Raw genomic sequence first — 20,199 nt, forward strand, 5'->3', positions numbered from 1 at the left:
GCAGACTATCACAGCAAACGTCCATCCTGCAGCCATTGGCTACAGTTGAATACCACAGGCCAAGCAAGCCTCATTCATTCACACTGCATAAAAACAGCAGAAGGGGCAGAGGGAAAAGGACTTTTTGGCTTAGTTTTTATTTTTCCTGAAGACCAAAAGAAAAAAAAAAAAAAGAAAAGATTCTCATTATACCCGTAGCACATGAGAAGCAGCGTATATAATCAGTATGTGTTTTAATGAAATACAGCAGCAATTCCCGATTCTCTCCACAGCAAACCCCAGCAAACATTTCTGTTTGGTTTCTACGGGAATGGCCGAGTTCTGTGGAGACATCTTTCACATCATAAGCTTCAGAAAAGGTTCTCTAAGAAAGAAAATTCACAAGTGTCATTATAATATTTTAACTTTGGGCTGTAACAAATTGGGCTGATAACAGCTTCAAAGCCACTGCTCAACAGAAAAGATACAGCAGAGATGGAAGTTTCCCATTGGAAGCCTTTTCACCACTTTCACACTTATCCCTTCTCTGCTCTGTTTACTAACAACCTCCACTGGACAGAAGTAAATCATTAGAAACCAGCAGAAGTGTCTGCATAGCAATATTCTGCTGAACCAGTTTAGTGCATTAGGAGGGGATAGATTATGGTGCTGACAGCACAGCATAAAATAATCCAGAGCTCACTGAGAAAAACATATGAAATATTTAGCTCCTTACTTTCCCCCCCCAAAGGAAAGAATTATTCCATAAATGTCAAAGATTGATTTCATCAATATCCAGACATGGAAATGGGGATGCAAGAGATTTGCATCAGAGGTCGTAAGTGCTTGACCTTTCAGTGGAGAAGAAGTGGAAAGCTGGAAGTGCTCTAATCGGAACAGTGGTGTAAATTCCAATGGAAGACACCCATCTATGTCAAAGACCCAAGTGAAAGCCTAGAGAGTTTACAAAGTGCTGTACAAATTAAACACATGCAAAACAGAGTTCTACTAGGTAGGAAAACTTTCACAGCATTCAATATTGCATGGAATAGGACCAGAATGCTACATTTTCCTTAGAACCAGTTCCTCATCTTTGTATTAGTAAAATTATAGCAGGAACTGGAGGAAGGAAAAATATCAATCTGAATGAATACTGCGAAATGTTTCTAGAAGTCAAAAGCATGGCTCCTACTAAACACACCAGAGTATCACTCTGCATAAAAGAGTCCCAAAATAAAAAGATTCTACCAAATGATACTAAGTACCAAACACCCTCTCCTTTGTCATCATTTGAGCAATAGTGCATGTCCAGTGGGGCCCTTTATTGGACCCTTATTGCTGGATTCATGTTGGAGTAAATGTTTCTTTTACAGGTTGAGTCTATAAACTAAGCATGTAAGTGAACAAAAACACTGATTAAAAAAGGGTAAAAATCTCTTAAGTATAAGAAAAAGCTGTTAGTCAGACACTGATGCAGAATGTAGTTATTTTCAATAAAAACTGGACTCAGAACAAGGCGAAATATCTGAGTAGGTTTTAAAAGCAAAATTGTTCTAATTTTTTGAACAGCTAATGGAATGTCCTACCTGGATGTGTCTTGAATATTTTTGCTTCACAGTCCTGCTGCATCAGGCCAAAGTCTCAGAGGTGACGATTCTATTGGCAGTTATTAGTTCAGAACAACGCATGACAAGACTCTCAGACTATCTCCCGTGGCTTACTGTAACATTAGCGTAACTTCAGACATTTATACCACTTTTTGTCAAGAGCCGAAACATGGGCTTTCACTAGCTCTCCGTTTTGGGGGGAGGGCAGAAGATGAATCGCCGTCTGGGGTTTGTACTTGCAGTAGGCTACTGAACCCAATAAAACGTAGGCATATTTCAGGTAGCAGAACACCTTACAGTAACTACTTTAGTGGGAAATGTTAAAGTCACAGCACAGCCTTAGATCAATTTGGAGGAGGGGAAGAGGCGACAGGGAAAATGGAAGGGAAGCAGCTTCAGACTCAATCCTTGGCTTCCAAGATAATGTATTCAGAAAAATATTGCATGAAAAGCCTCAGGGTTTTAGTTCTTTCATAGATGTATATTTACCAGTTTTCACAAAGACTGCAGGAATACGATTATAAACAATAAATTAGGACTTCATGTTGCTATCATTTGGCATAACACAATCAGGCAATTTTTCCTTTTAAATATAAGGCAACACAAGCCAACACATAATTTAATCCGTCTTTAGTCAGACTGCTTAACAGCTAAAGAGTAATCACTAAAGAACGGTTTATAGTACACTTAAAAGAATTTAAATAATGACATGGTGTAAGTGTACTATCTTACGCAAGGAATCAGAAAACGTACTCTGCTAAGCTTTGAAACCTAAATATTTGTTACAGCCCAGAACTACACGTCTAAATTAAAAAATACAAATAAATGTTTTCTAATTTTTTCCATTTACGAAAATCTTTAAGAATCTCTAGCCAACTATGACATCACTTCAAAACTTGTAAGTTTGTTGTGTTTTTTTTTTAAATTTTGTATGATGTCTTAAGATTTTAAATCATGCTCATTAAGGAAAGTTCAAGGAGCAAATACTTAAGGCTTTGTTTTTCAAAGGGCTGTGAGGGAGGCCAGTGAATGGCAGAGGCCAGGGGGTTCACTCATACACAATGCTACTCAAACCCACGCTACCAGGCGACATTCATACAGAAATATTACACTTAAAAGTTACAGTGTAGAGCAATATTTTTAGCCAGTGTACATATAAAGAATCAATGCATTTACTTTTTTTTTTTTAATTCCAAACTTGACTGTGATCATTATGATCAAGTATTAGTCTCATTTACAGAGATGAGAAACTTCCTACTTACAATAAATTTAGCTTTAAAAGAAGGGATGTTTCAATATGCTGAAGAGAATGAGACATTGAGGTTATCCAATAGTTAGTGTTCTATCGGTCACCAACTCATTTAGCTGCTTTAAGTGACATGGGGAGGGAAGAGAAGTAGTTAGGCACAGAGAATCTGGGAAAAGAGTACTTTAAAAATAGCTTAAATGGTAATTCCCAGATATGAGAACTGTTCTATCGCATCTATGTTGGTGCTTTAACATATAAGAGTACAGGGCTGTAAGACCCACCATGTCTCTAGAGCTTCATTTCATTTCATTGATGCTGTCGGAATGTGAGAATGCCATTCCAGTCACTATGTGCCCTTACCTTTACAGTGGAGACAGACTTCTAAATATGCTAATCTACCCTGAAATTAATTCTATCTACTGGAGGAGCAACTGAACCCTTGTGGGGTCGTCAATGGGTCTAGATTCCTGGAATAAAACCTCAATACAGCACTTTGTATCAGGAAATCCAGACTCCTAGCAGCGAGGGGTTCAGACATAGTTAGCTTTAAAATGGTCAAGTGGAAGCGAAGAGGGAAGGAGGCAGCTACTATTGCAGCTATGTACCCTACATCCTAAAACTGCCACTCCCATACCCTGTCCTCAACAAAGCATCCAGAAGGTCTGTGAGGGGCTTTTGACTCTGGAGATAGACCAAAGTCAAAATGACAAATGCAGAACTCTCTGCAAGAGCTAGCAAAAAGCTTCTTCCTATGTTAATGCCTAAATATATAACCCTAGCTAAATCCTTTCAAAAGTAGGCTCTCTTTTCAATTAAATAAGTCGCTAGACAGTGCAAATGGTCAACGTTTAATGCATTTAATGAAACAGGCTTTAGAGTTGAACATAAGCCCTACTTCCTGACAAATTTTGTTGCTCTTAATCTGTAGAGGAAATTTAGATGGAAATGTAAGCATCTATGCTACCTAGCTCTTTAAAGACCTGGCTACTAGATGCAACTGTGAACCCTGCAGCAACTTAACAGTCCAGCAAGTAGTCACCAAGTAGAAGGCAAATGCTGAGCAAAGAGGATTCTGTGGTGAAGAAATAGCTGTGGGATGCAGTAGTGTAATCAAGTTATTTGAAACAAAAGGCATGTTATATATTTGATGCTAAGAGGAAAAATGTGGATGTAAAGCTTTTAAATATACCTTAAGTCTTGTTTCAATGATTATAATGATCACACAAGTTTGCAAATTAAAAATACTTTGCTTATTAATTAAAATTAAGACTAAACCTCTAATTTTGTCTGTGAAAGTGACTGCAGCCTATCTATACCCCGGGTGCTGAATATGAAGATTTCGACTATCAGTTGGTTCAGGCGCTCGGTTCATGGGAGGCCGATGGACTTTTCCCAGGACAGCCATACTCTGATCTCTGAAGCACGCCTGTTGGAAGTCCCCACTTAGGTAATCCATGGTCTGCATCACACTATTCTGGCTGGATGAACCAGCTCCGGCTCTATAATGAGCTCCTGCTGCACAATCTAGTGGTGCCCCTGCTGGCTGTCCTCCATGAAAAGGCATGGCAAGGTCCTGTGACCCAGAGCTGTCACTGTTCGGTGTGGGCAGAATGTTATTCCATATGGGCTGGAAATAGTGCCCATTAGTATATGGCAAGGGTCCCTGCAATCCATTCACAGGTGGGGAAGGTGTAGGCTTCTCAATAGGGGGCTTTAAGTTGAAAGACTGGCTCATGCACAGTTCTTGAGGGTAGTTTGAAGTTTTACCAGGAAAACCTTGCCCTGCAATCTCTCTGTGAGGGTGCTTCCCGGCAAGTCCAGTAGGTCCAGCAGCATCGCCACACATCTGCTGGAGATGTGCAAGCTGATGCTGGTTCCATGCAACTGATTTCATTTCAGTCTGGTATGCAGACGGCACCCTGCTGATGTTTACCATGGGTACGTTAACAGAGGCAGAAGACGAAATAGCAGCAGCAGCATGATCTACAGGGTTTACTACACAGGAAGGCATGGGAGTGGGAACGTTGTGAGTAGACACCCTGGTACTTGCATTGATCAGCAGATTGCGACTTATGGGGCTAGGGTTTGCAATCTGTCCCTCACATACTGAGGTAGTGCTAATGCCAGCTCTGGCCTGGCAGAACTGGTTAATCTGGTGCACAATGCTGCTCAGGTCTGGCGGCTGGTTCTGCTGCAGAGTGGCAGCCATAGAGAGGGGAATGGTTGAGGTAGACACGGTCACATTCGGCGGCGCATCTGCATCCGGCATCTTTCTGCTTCCATGTAAACCCGGCTGCAGCAAAGTGTTTGCATGGTGCTGCAGAGCTTGATGTGCCATGGTCTGAGGATGCTGCAAGCTCTGCGGCTGCTGCATATTCTGAGGGTGCGGCAAAGTCTGCGGCTGCGGTATACCCTGAGGGTGTGTTAAGCTTTGTGGCGGCAGTATACCCTGAGGGAGCTGCAAAGTCTGCGGCTGCGGTATGCTCTGGGGGTGTGGCAGAGTCTGTGCATGCTGAAGGGCCTGCTGGCGAGCAAGCGCCTGGGGGTGGTTTAAAGTGCTAGGTGCAATGTACGGTGTGGAAGGGGGATTCATCATTGCTTCCGGCAGCAGACGTGAGCGTGTTCCGTCCAAGTCTTTGATAATTCCTTTAGCTGGAGATTTGACTATCGCGAGCAGGCCTGTTTTTGTGGTGGGCTGGGATGGGTAAGGACTATACCTCTGGCCTGAAGTATCAAGTCCATTCACAGTACGGCGTATGTGTTTCCTCTGGGGAACCTTGACGCTGTTTGGAAAAATTTTTATAGTCAGTGGATTGTTGGCAACCTTCTTAGCATAAGCATCCAATTCTGCTGGGGTAGGATACTGTGCAGATCTCATCTTCTGTGTAGTGTCCCCTGTGGAGATAGAGGGAATCCATCAGTACTGACCCTGGAAAGAAGCAGCGTTCTCTCAGAACAAGCAAGTTATAAAAGCATTCAAAAGATAAAAGAGCCGAATCTTCCCAAAACCAGTGGGCAAGCACCAGTTATCTGATTCCCTTCATCAGTGGAAACCAACATGACGCACCACTCAACTTCAGGCAAGACCAGCCTGAAGGGAGTAAAAACTGAACCAGACCATTTCTTAAACTAAGTTTATTCAGAAAATGATGGTAGTTACATTAACCCTTGAGGAGCTCTGGACAAACCAGGTGTGCCGCAATCAACGCATCGGATGGCCTGCACCTCAGATTATTTTCTATGCTGGATAAGAGGTCGGGCAAATGCTGCAGCCTAATGAATATTCTCAGACTTAAAATCTGCCTCTGCCCTCCCTCCCTAGCCCCCTTCTTAAGCTGTTCTTGGAATCCTGAGCTTCTAGTTTAGGAAACAGAGAAGGAAGTTAGCGAACAGAATGGAAAAATGCACAGAATGTTGGTGTGAGCCCCATATAAAGCCACTTCAAATAAAAACTACTTGGATTTCAATGTCAGCATTATTCAGAAATTGAGGCACTTAACATTTTTTAAACTGTCTTCTTTGGCAAATACTCAAAGGTTCTTTGAGAAGTCTTTAGTAATTCTAGTTTAGCCGGGTTATATAATTCCCATTCTGCTAAAGACGCATTATTTTGTGCCTTTCACCTCTGTCCATCCCTACTCAGCTAATCTCCATATTCACTATGACAGACAGTTTGGGAGAGTATCCTAACAATAAACGGTTACAATCAGGGTACCACAACAGATCCTAAAGGCACATTTATCTACCACATGTGGGCAAAATTATTCCAGACAGCCATCCTGTTCCATTTATCCTCACTTAGCAGATATCCACCTGGCTGAAGGTTGAGCAGCAGGCTGCCATTTGTACATTTCGGCAAAGGCCATATGAAAATCTAGGAGGGTGGAATGCATCTGTGGATTAGACAGCACATTTCCCTTTAAAGCTCTACTGGCTGCCTCCCATAAGCCTTTGCTTTAAAAGCAATTTTATAATCTTCCAATATAGGCTTGCTCTTCCATAATCTCATTCCCCTTCTGCTTGATTTTTCACCTTGCAGATTTTGTCCACCAGAAAAGCAGCTCCCCTCTCATAGAACAAGATCTTTAGCTTCCTCCATAGCTCCTACACACGCTACTGCAGTGATTTGCTGGTAGGGGGTTCTGCAGCTGACTTCTCCAGAGCCCAGCAGGGCCATTGCCAGTGCGCTTGGTATCTCACTGTCCCAAGCAGAAGAGACCTAGGAACTACAGCCCACCAGAGATCATGCTGCTACTAGGGAGGCAGACCTTTGCTTGAACATATGCACTTGATTATAGCCTTTTGGAAAACAATTTGCTTAGAAGAAGTTATCTACCAAGTATGGTTAAGGTCTAAGCAGCATTACTAGCTCCCTTTCAATCACTGTCTACAGAGCGTATGATTTTAGTCTCTAAAACTGAAGGCAGGGCACTGCTTCTGTAAGAAAAGCTGTCCTTAGAAACCAAGGGCAATGCAAGAGATGATGGGATGGATACCAAAAGGAGAAGCAACAACAAAATTAAACATATCCTTTGTAAAATGGGAATATTTATAAGCTAGTTGTTTCTTTAGCACAGCATGCACTCGGCTGTGCCAGCTGGCAGTTTACCTATCCATCTTCATTGTTTCTGAGATGCCTCTCACCATGGTGTTTAAGCACTGGCATCTACCACCCCCCCCTACTAATTAGAGGGAATACTAATTTGATATTTATTAACCTGAACATCCTCTTTGTTCTCATGTCTCACCTCACCCTGTCATGCAGGTTCTAACTTCCTTTTTGACTGAGCTCCTTGCATTTCTAATGAAGTCAGGAACGTCTCCTCAAGTTAGGCAATGCTAGTACTCTGTTGCCAGGTTTCTGTCAGCAGCTCTCAAAACTTTGTTGGCTGTATTTTTAGCAGGTTCTTCTATTCCTTCTCATCTTCTCTGCCTTTTCCAAAAGATGCCTACCTTGGAAACATGCTAGGTAATTCTGATGAAAGAGTTAACTGATCAGGCTGAAGGGAATCCAGGCCTTTCTGCAACTTGGGTTGTGTGAACTTGGCCAATTTCAGATAGAGTTTCTGCTTAACACTTCAAGGCATCTTTCTTTTACATTCTATGGAAAAACTAGACAAGAATTTCAGAAATCCAATATCAAACTGGGTAATAAATGTTAGTGACCTAGTATGTTGGATAGTTTGCCACCTTTCCAGTAGGTAAGGTCTTGGGTGTACTTTGACAATGCATTACAATTATTGTCAGGTAGCAGTTAAAATATTTATCACATTTTAATATGCAAAACTGAACACTTTGCATCTATCAACTATAGCACATCTATAGCTCTGAACCAGAGTTCCTTATTTTAAAAGCACAATAGTTTACTTTAAGAGTGAAAACAAGCGGTCAGTTCAAGTTAAACATGCACCAAGATGAAACCTGATGTCCTATCTTAAGTAACTGACAAACCATTTTTCAAATCCCCTTTGAATTGGCCTCTCAAGTTAACAACCCATTCCCTCACCTTCCCCCTCCTTTCCTATGTAATTCTAGTTTACAGAGTCAATGCCTCTCTTGCCCTGAACTAGCTAAAACATCCATAATTTACTTAGGACTGATCAAGAGAACATATTCCTGAGGCTCCCCATATACTACATAAAATGTAATGATGTTACACCAGTAGTTATTCTTCACAGTAGACTCTAATCTTTGCAGGATCAATTTGGGCAACAAAACAGAGAAAACTGTGAATGAGTCAGAAACAGGAATTAAGGCGTACTCAGGGGACCTGAAGGACCAGTACAGTGATTCCAAGGCTACAGTGAAGTAGTCATGGGGATTACGTAGGATAGAAAAAAATAGATTACCTCAGCTGACAAAATGAATGGGAAAATATCAAGCATAATTTAAACAAAATGTGTCTTTGCTGTCCAACATCCCCATCACTTGTGATCGGTTCCAGATTTCTGTGCCAGTCCATATAACAATTAGATGTGCACCTCTAAATATCAGAAATATTTTCTTGTTAGCAATGGCGTATTTCTCTGATTAATTTCAATACGAATAAAACATTTTTCTTTATGTGCATTTAACATTCAGGCTTTAAACCACAGCTTTGTAACCTACTTATGGTTATATTTTCATTAAAATTCATTAAAGTATAACAAGCCTTAAGGATCCTTACAATAATCAAATTCAAAACAAAAAAAGAAGAGCTATACCCAATTCCTGGGTAAAGCTCTCAACTGCTGCAATTTTCCTGTAGGTTTAATGAGAGTCCTCAGTCTTTGGGAAGGAGTTAATTTTAGCCTGTTGATTAGTCTTTTAGTCCAGGAATATAAAACCCACACTTCGTCTCAACTGTGGCTACTCCACCATCATCTCAATCAATCTTTTTCTTTGAAGGCCCTGAGGCACCTGTCTTTACATCACTGGAAACTATGATCATTGCCCAATAAAAAGGCATTTTTGCTCTTTTGACAATGCATTCTTTGCCTCAAGTATTTGATATGGTCTTCAGTGTTATATTTAAGAAACAGAAGGAAGGAAGGAAGCAAAGAATTCAGATAAGAGACCAATGAGAAATCCCACACATGTGGGTGAAGGACAAATTTCAGGGTTACTCTGCTTTCCCTTGAAATCTTACAAAATTGAGGTTTTTTTGGCAAAGTCTTTAAAATAAATAAACATATATATAAATAAATAAATAGAAATACTGATACATTATCAGTTTCAAAAAGACAAAATATTTACAAGTCATCTAGCACCTCTGCCTTCATGCAGTAGCCTTGGAAAAAAGCCCTTCACCTGGAGGTGGACAGAAAAGAAAGTAACTATGTAGAGCTTTAAATAGAATGCAAGACCAATGTGATCCAGAGAGCTATATCTAGAACAATTCCTCAGGCTTTCTGGACTTCTATTAATAAAAGTTATCTGGTACAGTTAGAGAGTTTCTTAAGGCTTCTATAAAAAGCATGGGACTATTTCAAATCCTCTTCTCCAGCTATCCCTAAACAAAAAAAACCCCCCACACATTGTTCATTAAAAATGCTTATTAACTCAGCTTTCCTTTGGCCAGGAGCAAGACTATTTATGCATATACCGGATGTGGAGAAATGCACCAAATAATCTCATACGCATCTGCCGCAGAGGGGCCATTTTGATTTTCAATATAAATCAGAGCTAACTGGAACTGCTAAGCATTAGTGGCGTTTAAACATCTGCCAGCCACTTTATGTGCTAAATTCTTTTAAACACAGTACCTAAACTCTTCACTAAGGGCATGTCTACACTAGGAAAATTAGTGAGCAGCAAGTTAGGGTGAAAATTTATAGTGCACGAGCTACTCAGCGCTAACTCCCTTTGTGGACACGCTTACTGAGCACTTCTTGAACAGTTTAGCTTAATGTGCTTCCGAAGTGCAGTAAATTATTGTGCACTAAGACATGAAGTGAACAGCAAGAGTAAGTGTGGGAGTAGCTACTGCAGGCTTTTTCCCTGTGTAGACAAGTCCTAAATGAGGTTATGGTACTGCTTTCAGTCCAGTGTCAAGCAGTGCCTGGAAAGAGCCGGCAATATCAGGCTAAGAGATATTGCTAGCTAACAGATATTCCTGTTACCTTTAGAAAATATAGAACTAATGCAGTATGAAATTGGCCTACAATTCACACCCTCATCTCACCAAACAAACATGTTAAAAGATTTCACTAATTTGCCCTTTCAGTATGAAGCTTCCAAGGAAGCTTTTTAACAAATTGTAGGTTTTCTTCGTAAGAAAGTGCACTAAGTTTTCTCCCCTCCCATGTAGTTTTAGTCAGCAATATTCAGCTGAAAAGACATAATGCTACATATATTAATAAGATGGAAAGGAGGGGAAAAAAAAAAGGGGGGGGGAGAATGCTATTAGATGGCAGTCTACCTGCATATCACATTGTGAAAGCCCCTTTCTGGGCACATCCTCTTGCTGCAACCACAGAAATGTACGGCTAGCACGGGCTTTGAGAAGTTGCTCAGCCCAGCCCCTTCCACTGAGACAGGACAAATTATACTTAGACCATCTCTCACAGAAGTTTATCTAACCGTTCTTAAAACCGACAATGATGGGGATTCCACGACTTCCCTTGGCAGCCTATCCCAGTGCTTAACTATCCGAAAATGTTTTTTCTAATATCAACCTAAATCTCCCTTGATGCAGATTAAGTGCATTACTACTTGTCTTATCTTCAGTGGACATGGAAAACCAATCACAGTGCTCTTTAGAGCAGCCCTTAACGTATTTGAGGACGGGCCCCCTCAGTCTTCCTTTCACAAGATTAAACATGCCCAGTTTGTTTTTTTTTAAGTCTCCCCATATAGGTCAGCTTTTCTAAACCTTTTTGTTTTTGTTGCTCTCCTCTGGACTCTCTCCAGTTTGTCCATATCCTTCCTGAAGCGTGGTGCCCAGAAGGGGACATAGTATTCTACTGAGGACTCACCAGTGTTGAGTAGAGCAAGACAATCTCCTCCCGAGTCTGACATAGGACACTTCTGTTAATACACCCCAGAATACTATTAGCCTTTTTTGCAACTGCACCACAATGTTGACTCACAGGGCTTGCCTGCACACACACAGCTCTCCTGTCAGCATAATAAAACCACCTCCACAAGTGGCGGGAGCTCTGTTGGCAGGAGACGTTCTCCCGCCGACATAGCGCTGTCCACACGGGCGCTTATGTCTGTGTAACGTATGTCGCTCAGGGGGGTGGTTTATTCACCTCCCGAGCAACATAAGTTATGCCAACATAAGCCATAGTGTAGACATAGCCACAGTCAACTTGTGACCCACTATACCCTCATATCCTTTCCAGCAGTGCTGCCACCTAACCATTTACTCCAGATTTTGTAGTTGTGCATTAGATTTTTTCCTTCCTAAGTGTAGTACTTTGCACTTGTCTATATTGAATTTCATCTTGTTGATTTCAAACCAATTCTCCAACTTTCCAGGTTGTTTTGAATTCAAATCCTGTCCTCAAAAAAGTGCCAGGTTGGCGTCATCTGCAAAATTTATACAAAGATAGTTGCACAATGGAGGGGAGAGTATTAGTGAAAATATTGAATAGACCAGAACAGACCCCATGGAATCTCACTAGAAAAATGCCCCCAGCTTGACAGCAAATCATTGATACTATCTTTCAGTTTTGCACCCACCTTTACAGTAATTTAAACTAGATCACATTTCCCTAGTTTGCCTATGAGAATGTCACGTGGGACTGTCAAAAGCATTACTTAAATCAAGATATATCACATCTACAACTTCCCTATCCACTAGGACAGCAACCCTGTCAAGGGAGGAAATTAGATTGATTTGGCATGATTTGTTCTTGACAAATCCACACTGACTATACTTATAACCCTATTATCTTCTAGATGCTTAAAAACTGATTGTTTGATAATTTGTTCCAGTATCTTTCCAGGTACCGATGTTAGGCTGACTGGTCTATAGTTTCACAGCACCTCTTTGTTCCCCTTCTGAAAGGTAGGTACTATGTATGCCCTTCTCCAGTCCTCTGGGACCTAGTCCATTCTCCATAAGTTCTCAGAAATAACTGCTAATGGTGCTGAGATTGCTTCAGCTAGTTCCTTTAGTACCCTAAATTTTATCAGGCCCTAATGACTTGAATACATCTCAATATTCTTTAACTTGTTCTTTCCCTAGGCTGGCTTCAAGTCCTTCCCACTGCTTGTTAATATTAATTGTGTTAATGTCACAACTGTTACTACAATTACAAAGCACATTTGGGGAAATTACAAATACAGTGATGTAAGACACACACATCTCAAGAATTTGTTCTCTTCTGGTATGCCCCAGTTACATAACTAGTAGACTATTACCTTTACTCCTCAATATTCCCATGCCAAATTTCATTAGCAAGTCATGGACCATAACATGTTGTTTAGTTTGAATATAATCGGAGTGTAAATTATTTGATTTAAAAAGGTGATAGCAAGTCCAAAACCAAAAGCTAAATGAAGAGATATGAATTTTCCCCTTGTACAAGTTGCAGATACTAGGGACAGGCTAAACTACATTTCTGTAAGGAGATCATTATGCCCAGTTCTTTAATAAACATTCTTGGAATAGTTTCTTATTTGCCACCCCAACTGTGGAATCAATTTGTGACTCAAGGGATCTCAGGAGGATGAGGGGAAGTGGGGGAGGGGGGCAAAGAGAGGATGATTTAAACTATTCCCTAATAAACTAATGCTTGGATCTGAATAGAAGGTTCTCCTGAAATATCAGTGAAAATGTCACAGGGATGAAAGAGGTTAGTGAAAGTAAATGTGTTGGTTACTGCCGTAATTCTATGCAAGAACTTTCAAAGCCACAGGAAAGACAGCAGGATGGAGAGACAGCACTCTGAATACTGGAAATACTGGCCAGATTACAAATATTTGTGTTTTATCAGAATGCGATATATCCCTATATCAACAAAACAAACTGCAACAACTCTGCATTAAGAATGATTTAACAGCTATTGGGGTCTGCTTTTCAATTCAATTTGGTGAAAAGGAACCAGAAAAAAAATTCTATTAAGAGCCAAATCAATATGTACGGTTTCACTGCCTAATGCTTTTAGTAAAGAGGCAAGAATTCAAGTGTGTTGTACTGCTATGATTAAAATTAACCTCTCAAACACTGGAAAGGGAAGGCTAGCTGCTAATGCTTGAACTTTGAGAGTGGTTTCTCACAACCATTATTGATGGATGCCTTGAAGGCACGACAAAACATAAAAGACAAAATATTAAAGAGATTTTCCGCTGTACCTAAATGTTTATTTCATAGCTATACTAGTGCCAGATTTAACAATTAACCTCGTCCTGAAGGCAAAACATCACTCACATTTCTGAAGTCCAGTGTTCATCTGCGGGTAAGAAAGAAGCTGAGAGGAGAGGTCACCTGGTCCTGGTAGACAGGCCAGCATGGCAGACAGGCACTAACACAACATGGGGCATTCACTCCTCCGCACACTGCAACAACAAAGACAATTCAAGGTTATAATACACAGATAATACTGAGATGAAACAGAAGCAAACAGCCAACCCTATGTGAAAGAGGGACCCATGCTTCACCGATGCAATTTAATTAGCAGTATTGTTGATTAAAAATATATCTTATTCTTATCTATAGCAACAATGTACTTTCCAACTGTGGTGATGGTTAAACTGACATTTTAATATGGCGCATCTGTACACTAACTGGGAAATGAAAAATGCCAACACTTAACAGCATTCACCAGCATTGGAACGTTTCTACCATTTAACCTACAAACGGCAAATTTTGGCACTTGCATTTGCAGGGTTATTCTGAAGGGGAAAAAAATAGTTCTGGGTTTCCTATGACAGGCCATCCTACTGTGGTTCTACCGAATTGCATAAAAAGAGTTACCAAGCTGCCGTTCAAAGATAAGATATAGAACAGCTGTAGTCCTTGAATAACGGAGAAAGCTGCACAACTGCAACCTAATAAACCCAGGCAATAAAGTTATTTTATCTATAAGCAAAACAGCGTCCCTGAAGGTTACAAGACGGGTGAATAACCCACAGCTAGAGTTATATGGCATGCAGCACATTGCACAGAGGAGCAAAACTGACATACACAATGCTTCCTTTCAGGGTTACAAAACTCCCCTAATAGGGAACCTATTTTGCCTTTTCAGCCTTGGATTTAAATAGATCAAACCTACTTCTAAAACGAAGGAAGATAGAAACTCTAGGTGCACATCAGCTACCTACCTAAAGAGAACAATTCTCTTATAAGCATTTATACCTAGGCGCAGAGTTAAGAAATGACTTTTGCAGCACAGATAACTCAGTCTTTAAATCCCTTCATAACACTAACAAGACTCAGCTAGTGAGATTGATGCTGCCCCAGTTGTAAATGAACTAGCACCAGACACGTCTGCTTGGGTGTCATTCTGAGAGGACACAACTGTAGAAAATGCAATCGGATTGTCCAGCACTATGTCAGGTTGGCTAAGACTAACCTGTGTTTTAAAACGTACTGTGAAGGTAACACAGAGATAGGTCAACAAATGAAAAATGATCAGCTGTCACCAAGAAGCCATACCAAGTACCATACACCCTGACTTTAATGGAATGCAGCGGTCCATTTATCAGCATGACAGGTCAGCAGATAAGTGACGAAGGGGTTTTGTTTGCTCTAGGTAAATAATTTGAAAACAAATACTGGAAAAAAAAGTTAAACTGATATTCTTGCACCATTTAGAGAAGCACAAAAAGCCACCTTGTGAGAAGTGCTTCTCTCAGTAGAGCCAGGAACCCTTATTAAACAAAAACAAGCACCTTCAGAAAAAGCAGCCTTCTATGCAAGGTGCTTGCTGCTCCAACAAGATGCCTTTAGGGAAATAAAGGCAGTGGACTGTATGCATTTACCAGCCACCACACTAACAGGTTAATCCCGTTTGCTCCAGATGCTGTTCTCTCAAAGAGCAGATGTTTCACTGGAATTTCAGCACCACATAGGTAAATTATTTAAGGGAATGATGAACTTGAAACCTGCTAACAGAAGGCAGGCAAAAATCTGGGTTTCCACAGTGATGCGTATTGGTGAAAAATATAGGATGGTAAGACTTTTAGGCCTCGTCTACACATTAAAGCTGTACAGTTAAATTTTAGAGAGTGTCTTATGTCAGTTTTGCTTACTTTTATTCCCAGTTAACTTCAACTAAACCAAAATATGAGCGTCCATGCAAACCAGTGCAAATCCCTAACTATACTGGTTTGAAGTCACACCTTTAGTTAAATTGATGCTATATTCTCATGTTAACAGGACCTTAGTGATAATATCTAAAGCTCAGACTGCTCAAGATAGATTTTATAGAAAAGTGATGGACTTCACAACTGATAGTTTTGAGTTGATAAAGTTTTCTAAGTTTTCTAACAAATTCCTTTCAAGCCATTGGGAGCACTTGAAACAAACCTCTACCCCTACAAGGAAACTAGTTGAGAATAAACATCCTGTATCTTGGCATGGAAGTTTAGCAACTTCTATGGTCTAATGGGATCAGCTATGGCCATCACAGGTAGAAGAAACTTTAAGGACATGGCTACACTCGAGAGTTTACAGCAGCGCGGCTGCATCAATGCAGCTGTGCCACTATAAGTTCTCTAACGCAGCTGCTCTAAGCTGATGGGAGCTCCCTCTTTGTCTTAACTACTCTAGCCCCTGCGAGCAGCAGAAGCTATGTCAGAGGGAGAAGTTCGTCCAGACATAGCACTGTCCACCCGGCACTTATGTCAGAGTAATTTACGTTGCTCGGGGGGTGGTTTATTCACACCCCTGAATGACAGAAGTTATGCCGACGTAAGCTGTAGAGTAGACATAGCCCAAGGTTCTTAAAGATGAGAAAGACATAGAATGCTGCAAATGTTCTTCATTGCCCACTACTGTTAGGCAATGAAGAACATTTGCAGCATTCTATGACTTTCTCATCTTTAAGAGCCTTGGGCTATCAACAAGAAGGTAGAGGCTCTTTGGAGCTCTTTGGGTACCAGAACTCCATGTAGATGCCTTTTTGGAGAGTACTACAAGTTTCTGAATTTGAAACTGGATTTGACTAAATCAGTTCCCATTAGATCAATGGGATTGACACCAGTGGTATACAAGTTGTGGCATACACTCCATGATATACCCATCTTAAAGCACACATACCCAAACAGCTTTGCATTGAAGGGACAGTTTTAACCAGTGAAACCATGAATGATCATTTCACCACTACCATACATTAAAGGCTACGTGATGGAAACCAGAAGCATGGATCTTGACTCTAAATTTAGTTCTCAGTTTTAAAATTCTATGAGGTGGAAGGGCCCCAGAACTTGGGCTTCAGCCCAAGCCTGAACGTCTATACCACCATTAAACAGCCCCTTATCCTGAGCCTAAGTCAGCTGTCACAAGCCAGCTGCAGGTTAACTGCAGTGTAGACATAACCAAAGTTTTCCATGTCATAACAGTTGGTCAATTTGTACAAGACATTAACTTGCTTATTGAGCCAACTGATCAAAGGTTGATCAAAACCAAGCACCATAAATCTGATAGGTTTTTCTCCGCAAATATTTGTTTATGAAAAAGCTGCATCTTTATAGCATGAATACTTTCAAAATATTAGAAGCAAGTCTCCCAGGTATATTGTCAACTAAGTTACATGTGCAAACAAGTGCCAGTTGTGAGTAGTGGAGAAGTGGAGCTCACCATAATTTAGGGCACTGAAAGCCAGCATGACTATTCCACGCTACTGATCAAGGCAGACAAGCCCAAAACAGACAGCCCTTTGAAAACCTAAGGAATTCACTGGCAATCCTGTGAGAAATATAAATACATGGAACTCTCCAGGCAGTGCAGAATTCAGATAATTATGCAAAACACCAAGAGAACAACTTCACTGTGACTATCACTAATAGATGGTAATAACTGTGTTCACCTCACAAATCTTGCATTTTCTTTCAGACCTCAAAACCTGAACTGTAATTTTTCCTCAGCCTGTAACAGACTGAGTTCTCAATGGGATTTAAAGGGGTTTAAAAAAAACCCTCAGCGATGGCTTGCCACATCCAGAGCTTAAATTAAATTATTTTAGGAACAGAGACATTGCTTAGCCTCTACATTTAAGAAACTTATTCATGAATATAAACAAAGCTGCAGAATTCCATGAGAACTTTCCTGGCATCCTGTGGACAGTTCCCGCCTCCAAATTATACCCAACAAGAATGAAAGACAAAATAAGCATTCAGATCCCTTTTAAACCAAAGATGACAAAAAACATTGTAAATTTCCACAGACTTTGGCATTTTTCCCTTATACACTTTTACTGCTTCACCTGAGTAAGCAAAAGCTCAGATTCAGCAGAAAGTATCTACCCTCTCTTTCCTCACTCTTCTATTAGTTTCACAAGTCTGGCATAACTGAGGCCTGTTTCTCTGTCATCTTTGTTCATTGTCTGCTCTTCACAGAGTTCCAATGCAAACTTCAGCAATGCAGAGGATTTTAATCAATCATCATCAGGTCCTGTAAGCATCTCATTTGTACTCCGGAAAAAACAGCGGCTAATCCAGGATCTGGTGCTCTCTCTTATTTCATGGCTAAAGTATCTCTTAGCCTCTAATGTTTTATGTAACAACTTTTGTATGCACACCCCCTAAAGAAAGGAGCACCACCATATAAAGTACAAACCGCACTAACAATACTTTATGACTGCACAAGTAACACTAGAGTGAGATATGCAGAGGGCTTATTTAACTGTTCAGTCTTTAAATATCATTATAGTCTTAAAGTATTGTGACTCTTCCTCTTGCTAAAGTGCGACAGAGAGCGTCAATGCCTTACACGTACCTACAGCAATAAACAGGATGACGACACATTCAAAATGTGAACAAGTGGCTAAGAGCAGCCCAAGACAGCATTAAGTTCAGAGTGGTCAGACTGCTATCATGGGAAAGCAGCATTTCCTTGGTGTCCAAAGCATACCAATTTACATAGTTAAGAATCTGATTTCATCTCCAACTCACACAGACCTTATGTTTACTAAAAGTCTGCAAAAATAAGCTTTGCCTAGTTCATTCTGTGTAGGAGCCCACAAGCTAAGTTACTCACTTTAAATATAGGAGATCTGTACACAGGAGATTTGTGATGACAAAGGCAAAACATGTCTTAAAGAAAGAGCTTTATTTATATGAGAATTTTTTTTTAAAATGCATTTTAAAAAGAATTACCACCTTTTCCTGGTCTCCACTGTAGGCGGACTGCCAATAATTTAATTCATAATGGCCAGGGAAATAGTGGCTATTAAGAGAAACAGTGTAGGTGTTCTGGCAGTGCTAAGAAAACGTATCATGGAGGAGCTGGTTATGACTCCATAGTTAAAGCTGAGCTTCATTTTGTACTTTAAGACATGCTTCAATCTCTTATTTTTTTTAAATTAAAAATACAGTATACCCTCCCCAAGTTCTTTGAGAACACAATGAATATTCTAAGATTTTACAAGTAAATTCATTAGCTGATCAGTTAAAAATTAACATGTCTTCTAACAGATTTAGTATGTCAGGGTTTTTTTTGTCCTTAATGATCTCCATAATGGAGTAATGCAGTCACTTTATCTAAGTGTTATAATTATATAGACTAGAGACAAGGTCAACTAACTCTTAAGTGGGCCATTGGGACAGAAGCAACTCAACCCTTCCTCACCAGCTGAAATAAAAGCATCAATTCTATTGGTTGGAATGACTCAGTGGTAGGAGAGAGACTGGACCATATGTATAAACAGTTCTCACTGGCAGATGAGGCCCAACTGCCACTGTCTATGAAGACTCCAAGGCTGCATACTCTCTTGGGCATCAGTGCTTGCAGGGCTCCCCTTATCACTGTCCTTTGAGGCAGCACTGTTGTGGGAACTGAGGGAACTGTGCAGAGGACACATTAGGACTCAGTCTGAGCTTTCTTTGCTCCCTCCCAACGCTCTTCACTCGCTAACACAGCCCGCTTATTTGCAATTGACTGAAAGACTAGATTCACCAGTATATTGTGGCTGCTTTACACTGCTCCAACAATGCAAAGCAGCTGTAAACCCAGCTTAACTGGGTGCTCTGGCTGCTTGATGTATCACTAAATCTGCCCTTAAAAGTTAAATATAAAAAGAGATTTAGAGCTGACACTACATATAATCTAATCACTAGAAATATTGCACATAGCAGTCTCTTTGGGCTTCTTGTTCATGAAATTTTAAAATATTCTTTTAAAACTAAAATTCCCCCCAGACAAAAATCTCCATTAGTGATTTTTAAAGTCAGAAGATAAAAACACTGACTCTTTAAAAATCAATCACATCTAATCTGGGACCGCAACACTAGACTGCCATCATCGTTATTTTAGGACATCACTATAGGGCCGAGTTAGGGCTGGTTGGGTGCCTTAACTGAATGTTTTTTTCAGCTTAATTCTGAATTCTTGAGTTGTAATGCTTTGTTTTGGACTAATCACAAACACCCCTACTATGTTTTTTTTACCATTAAGTTACCAATAAATTGAGATGATGAAGGCTGAGAGTATGTATTGTTTTGTCTTGGTAGTAGAAAGCATTCTGTACCCCATTTCCAGAGTGGGCTCAACTATTTCAGCTGCCACAGGGCAAGGTGACCTACACTTAACTTCATCCTAAACTGAGCTATCGATGGAAGGGCTCCATCAGTTTTAGCAAGAGACTTCTCAGAGGTTGCCATAGTAGAGCTTAAAATTTCAAGAAAATTCTATGCTTATCAACCAGAAAATAGCAAACTTCAGAGGCAGCAGTTCTATCAGGGAACACAGATGCCTCTGGTATCTTGTACAGC

The 20,199-nt window shown here is 40.4% G+C and overlaps 1 protein-coding gene across 4 annotated transcripts in view; it reads right to left on the bottom strand.

The window, feature by feature from the left end:
- Positions 1-216: 216 nt before the first annotated feature.
- FAM222B (family with sequence similarity 222 member B) overlaps positions 217-20,199 on the bottom strand; it is a 46,104-nt gene continuing 26,121 nt past the window's right edge. For 2 of the 4 annotated variants that reach the window (XM_084651188.1, XM_084651189.1), the window contains exons 2-4: positions 13,697-13,824; positions 4,152-5,730; positions 217-364 (exon numbers count right to left, since the gene is read on the bottom strand). In XM_084651188.1, the coding sequence (XP_084507314.1) occupies positions 337-364; positions 4,152-5,730; positions 13,697-13,778 (1,689 nt within the window). In that variant the 5' untranslated portion in view covers positions 13,779-13,824 and the 3' untranslated portion in view covers positions 217-336. Of the gene's footprint in view, positions 5,731-13,696; positions 13,825-20,199 lie in introns of all 4 variants that reach the window. The other 2 variants (XR_014714417.1, XM_084651190.1) reach the window with 2 other exon arrangements.

The sequence above is a fragment of the Lepidochelys olivacea genome (genome assembly GCF_965140295.1).
Source record: "Lepidochelys olivacea isolate rLepOli2 genome assembly, chromosome: 17".
NCBI lineage: Eukaryota > Metazoa > Chordata > Testudines > Cheloniidae > Lepidochelys > Lepidochelys olivacea.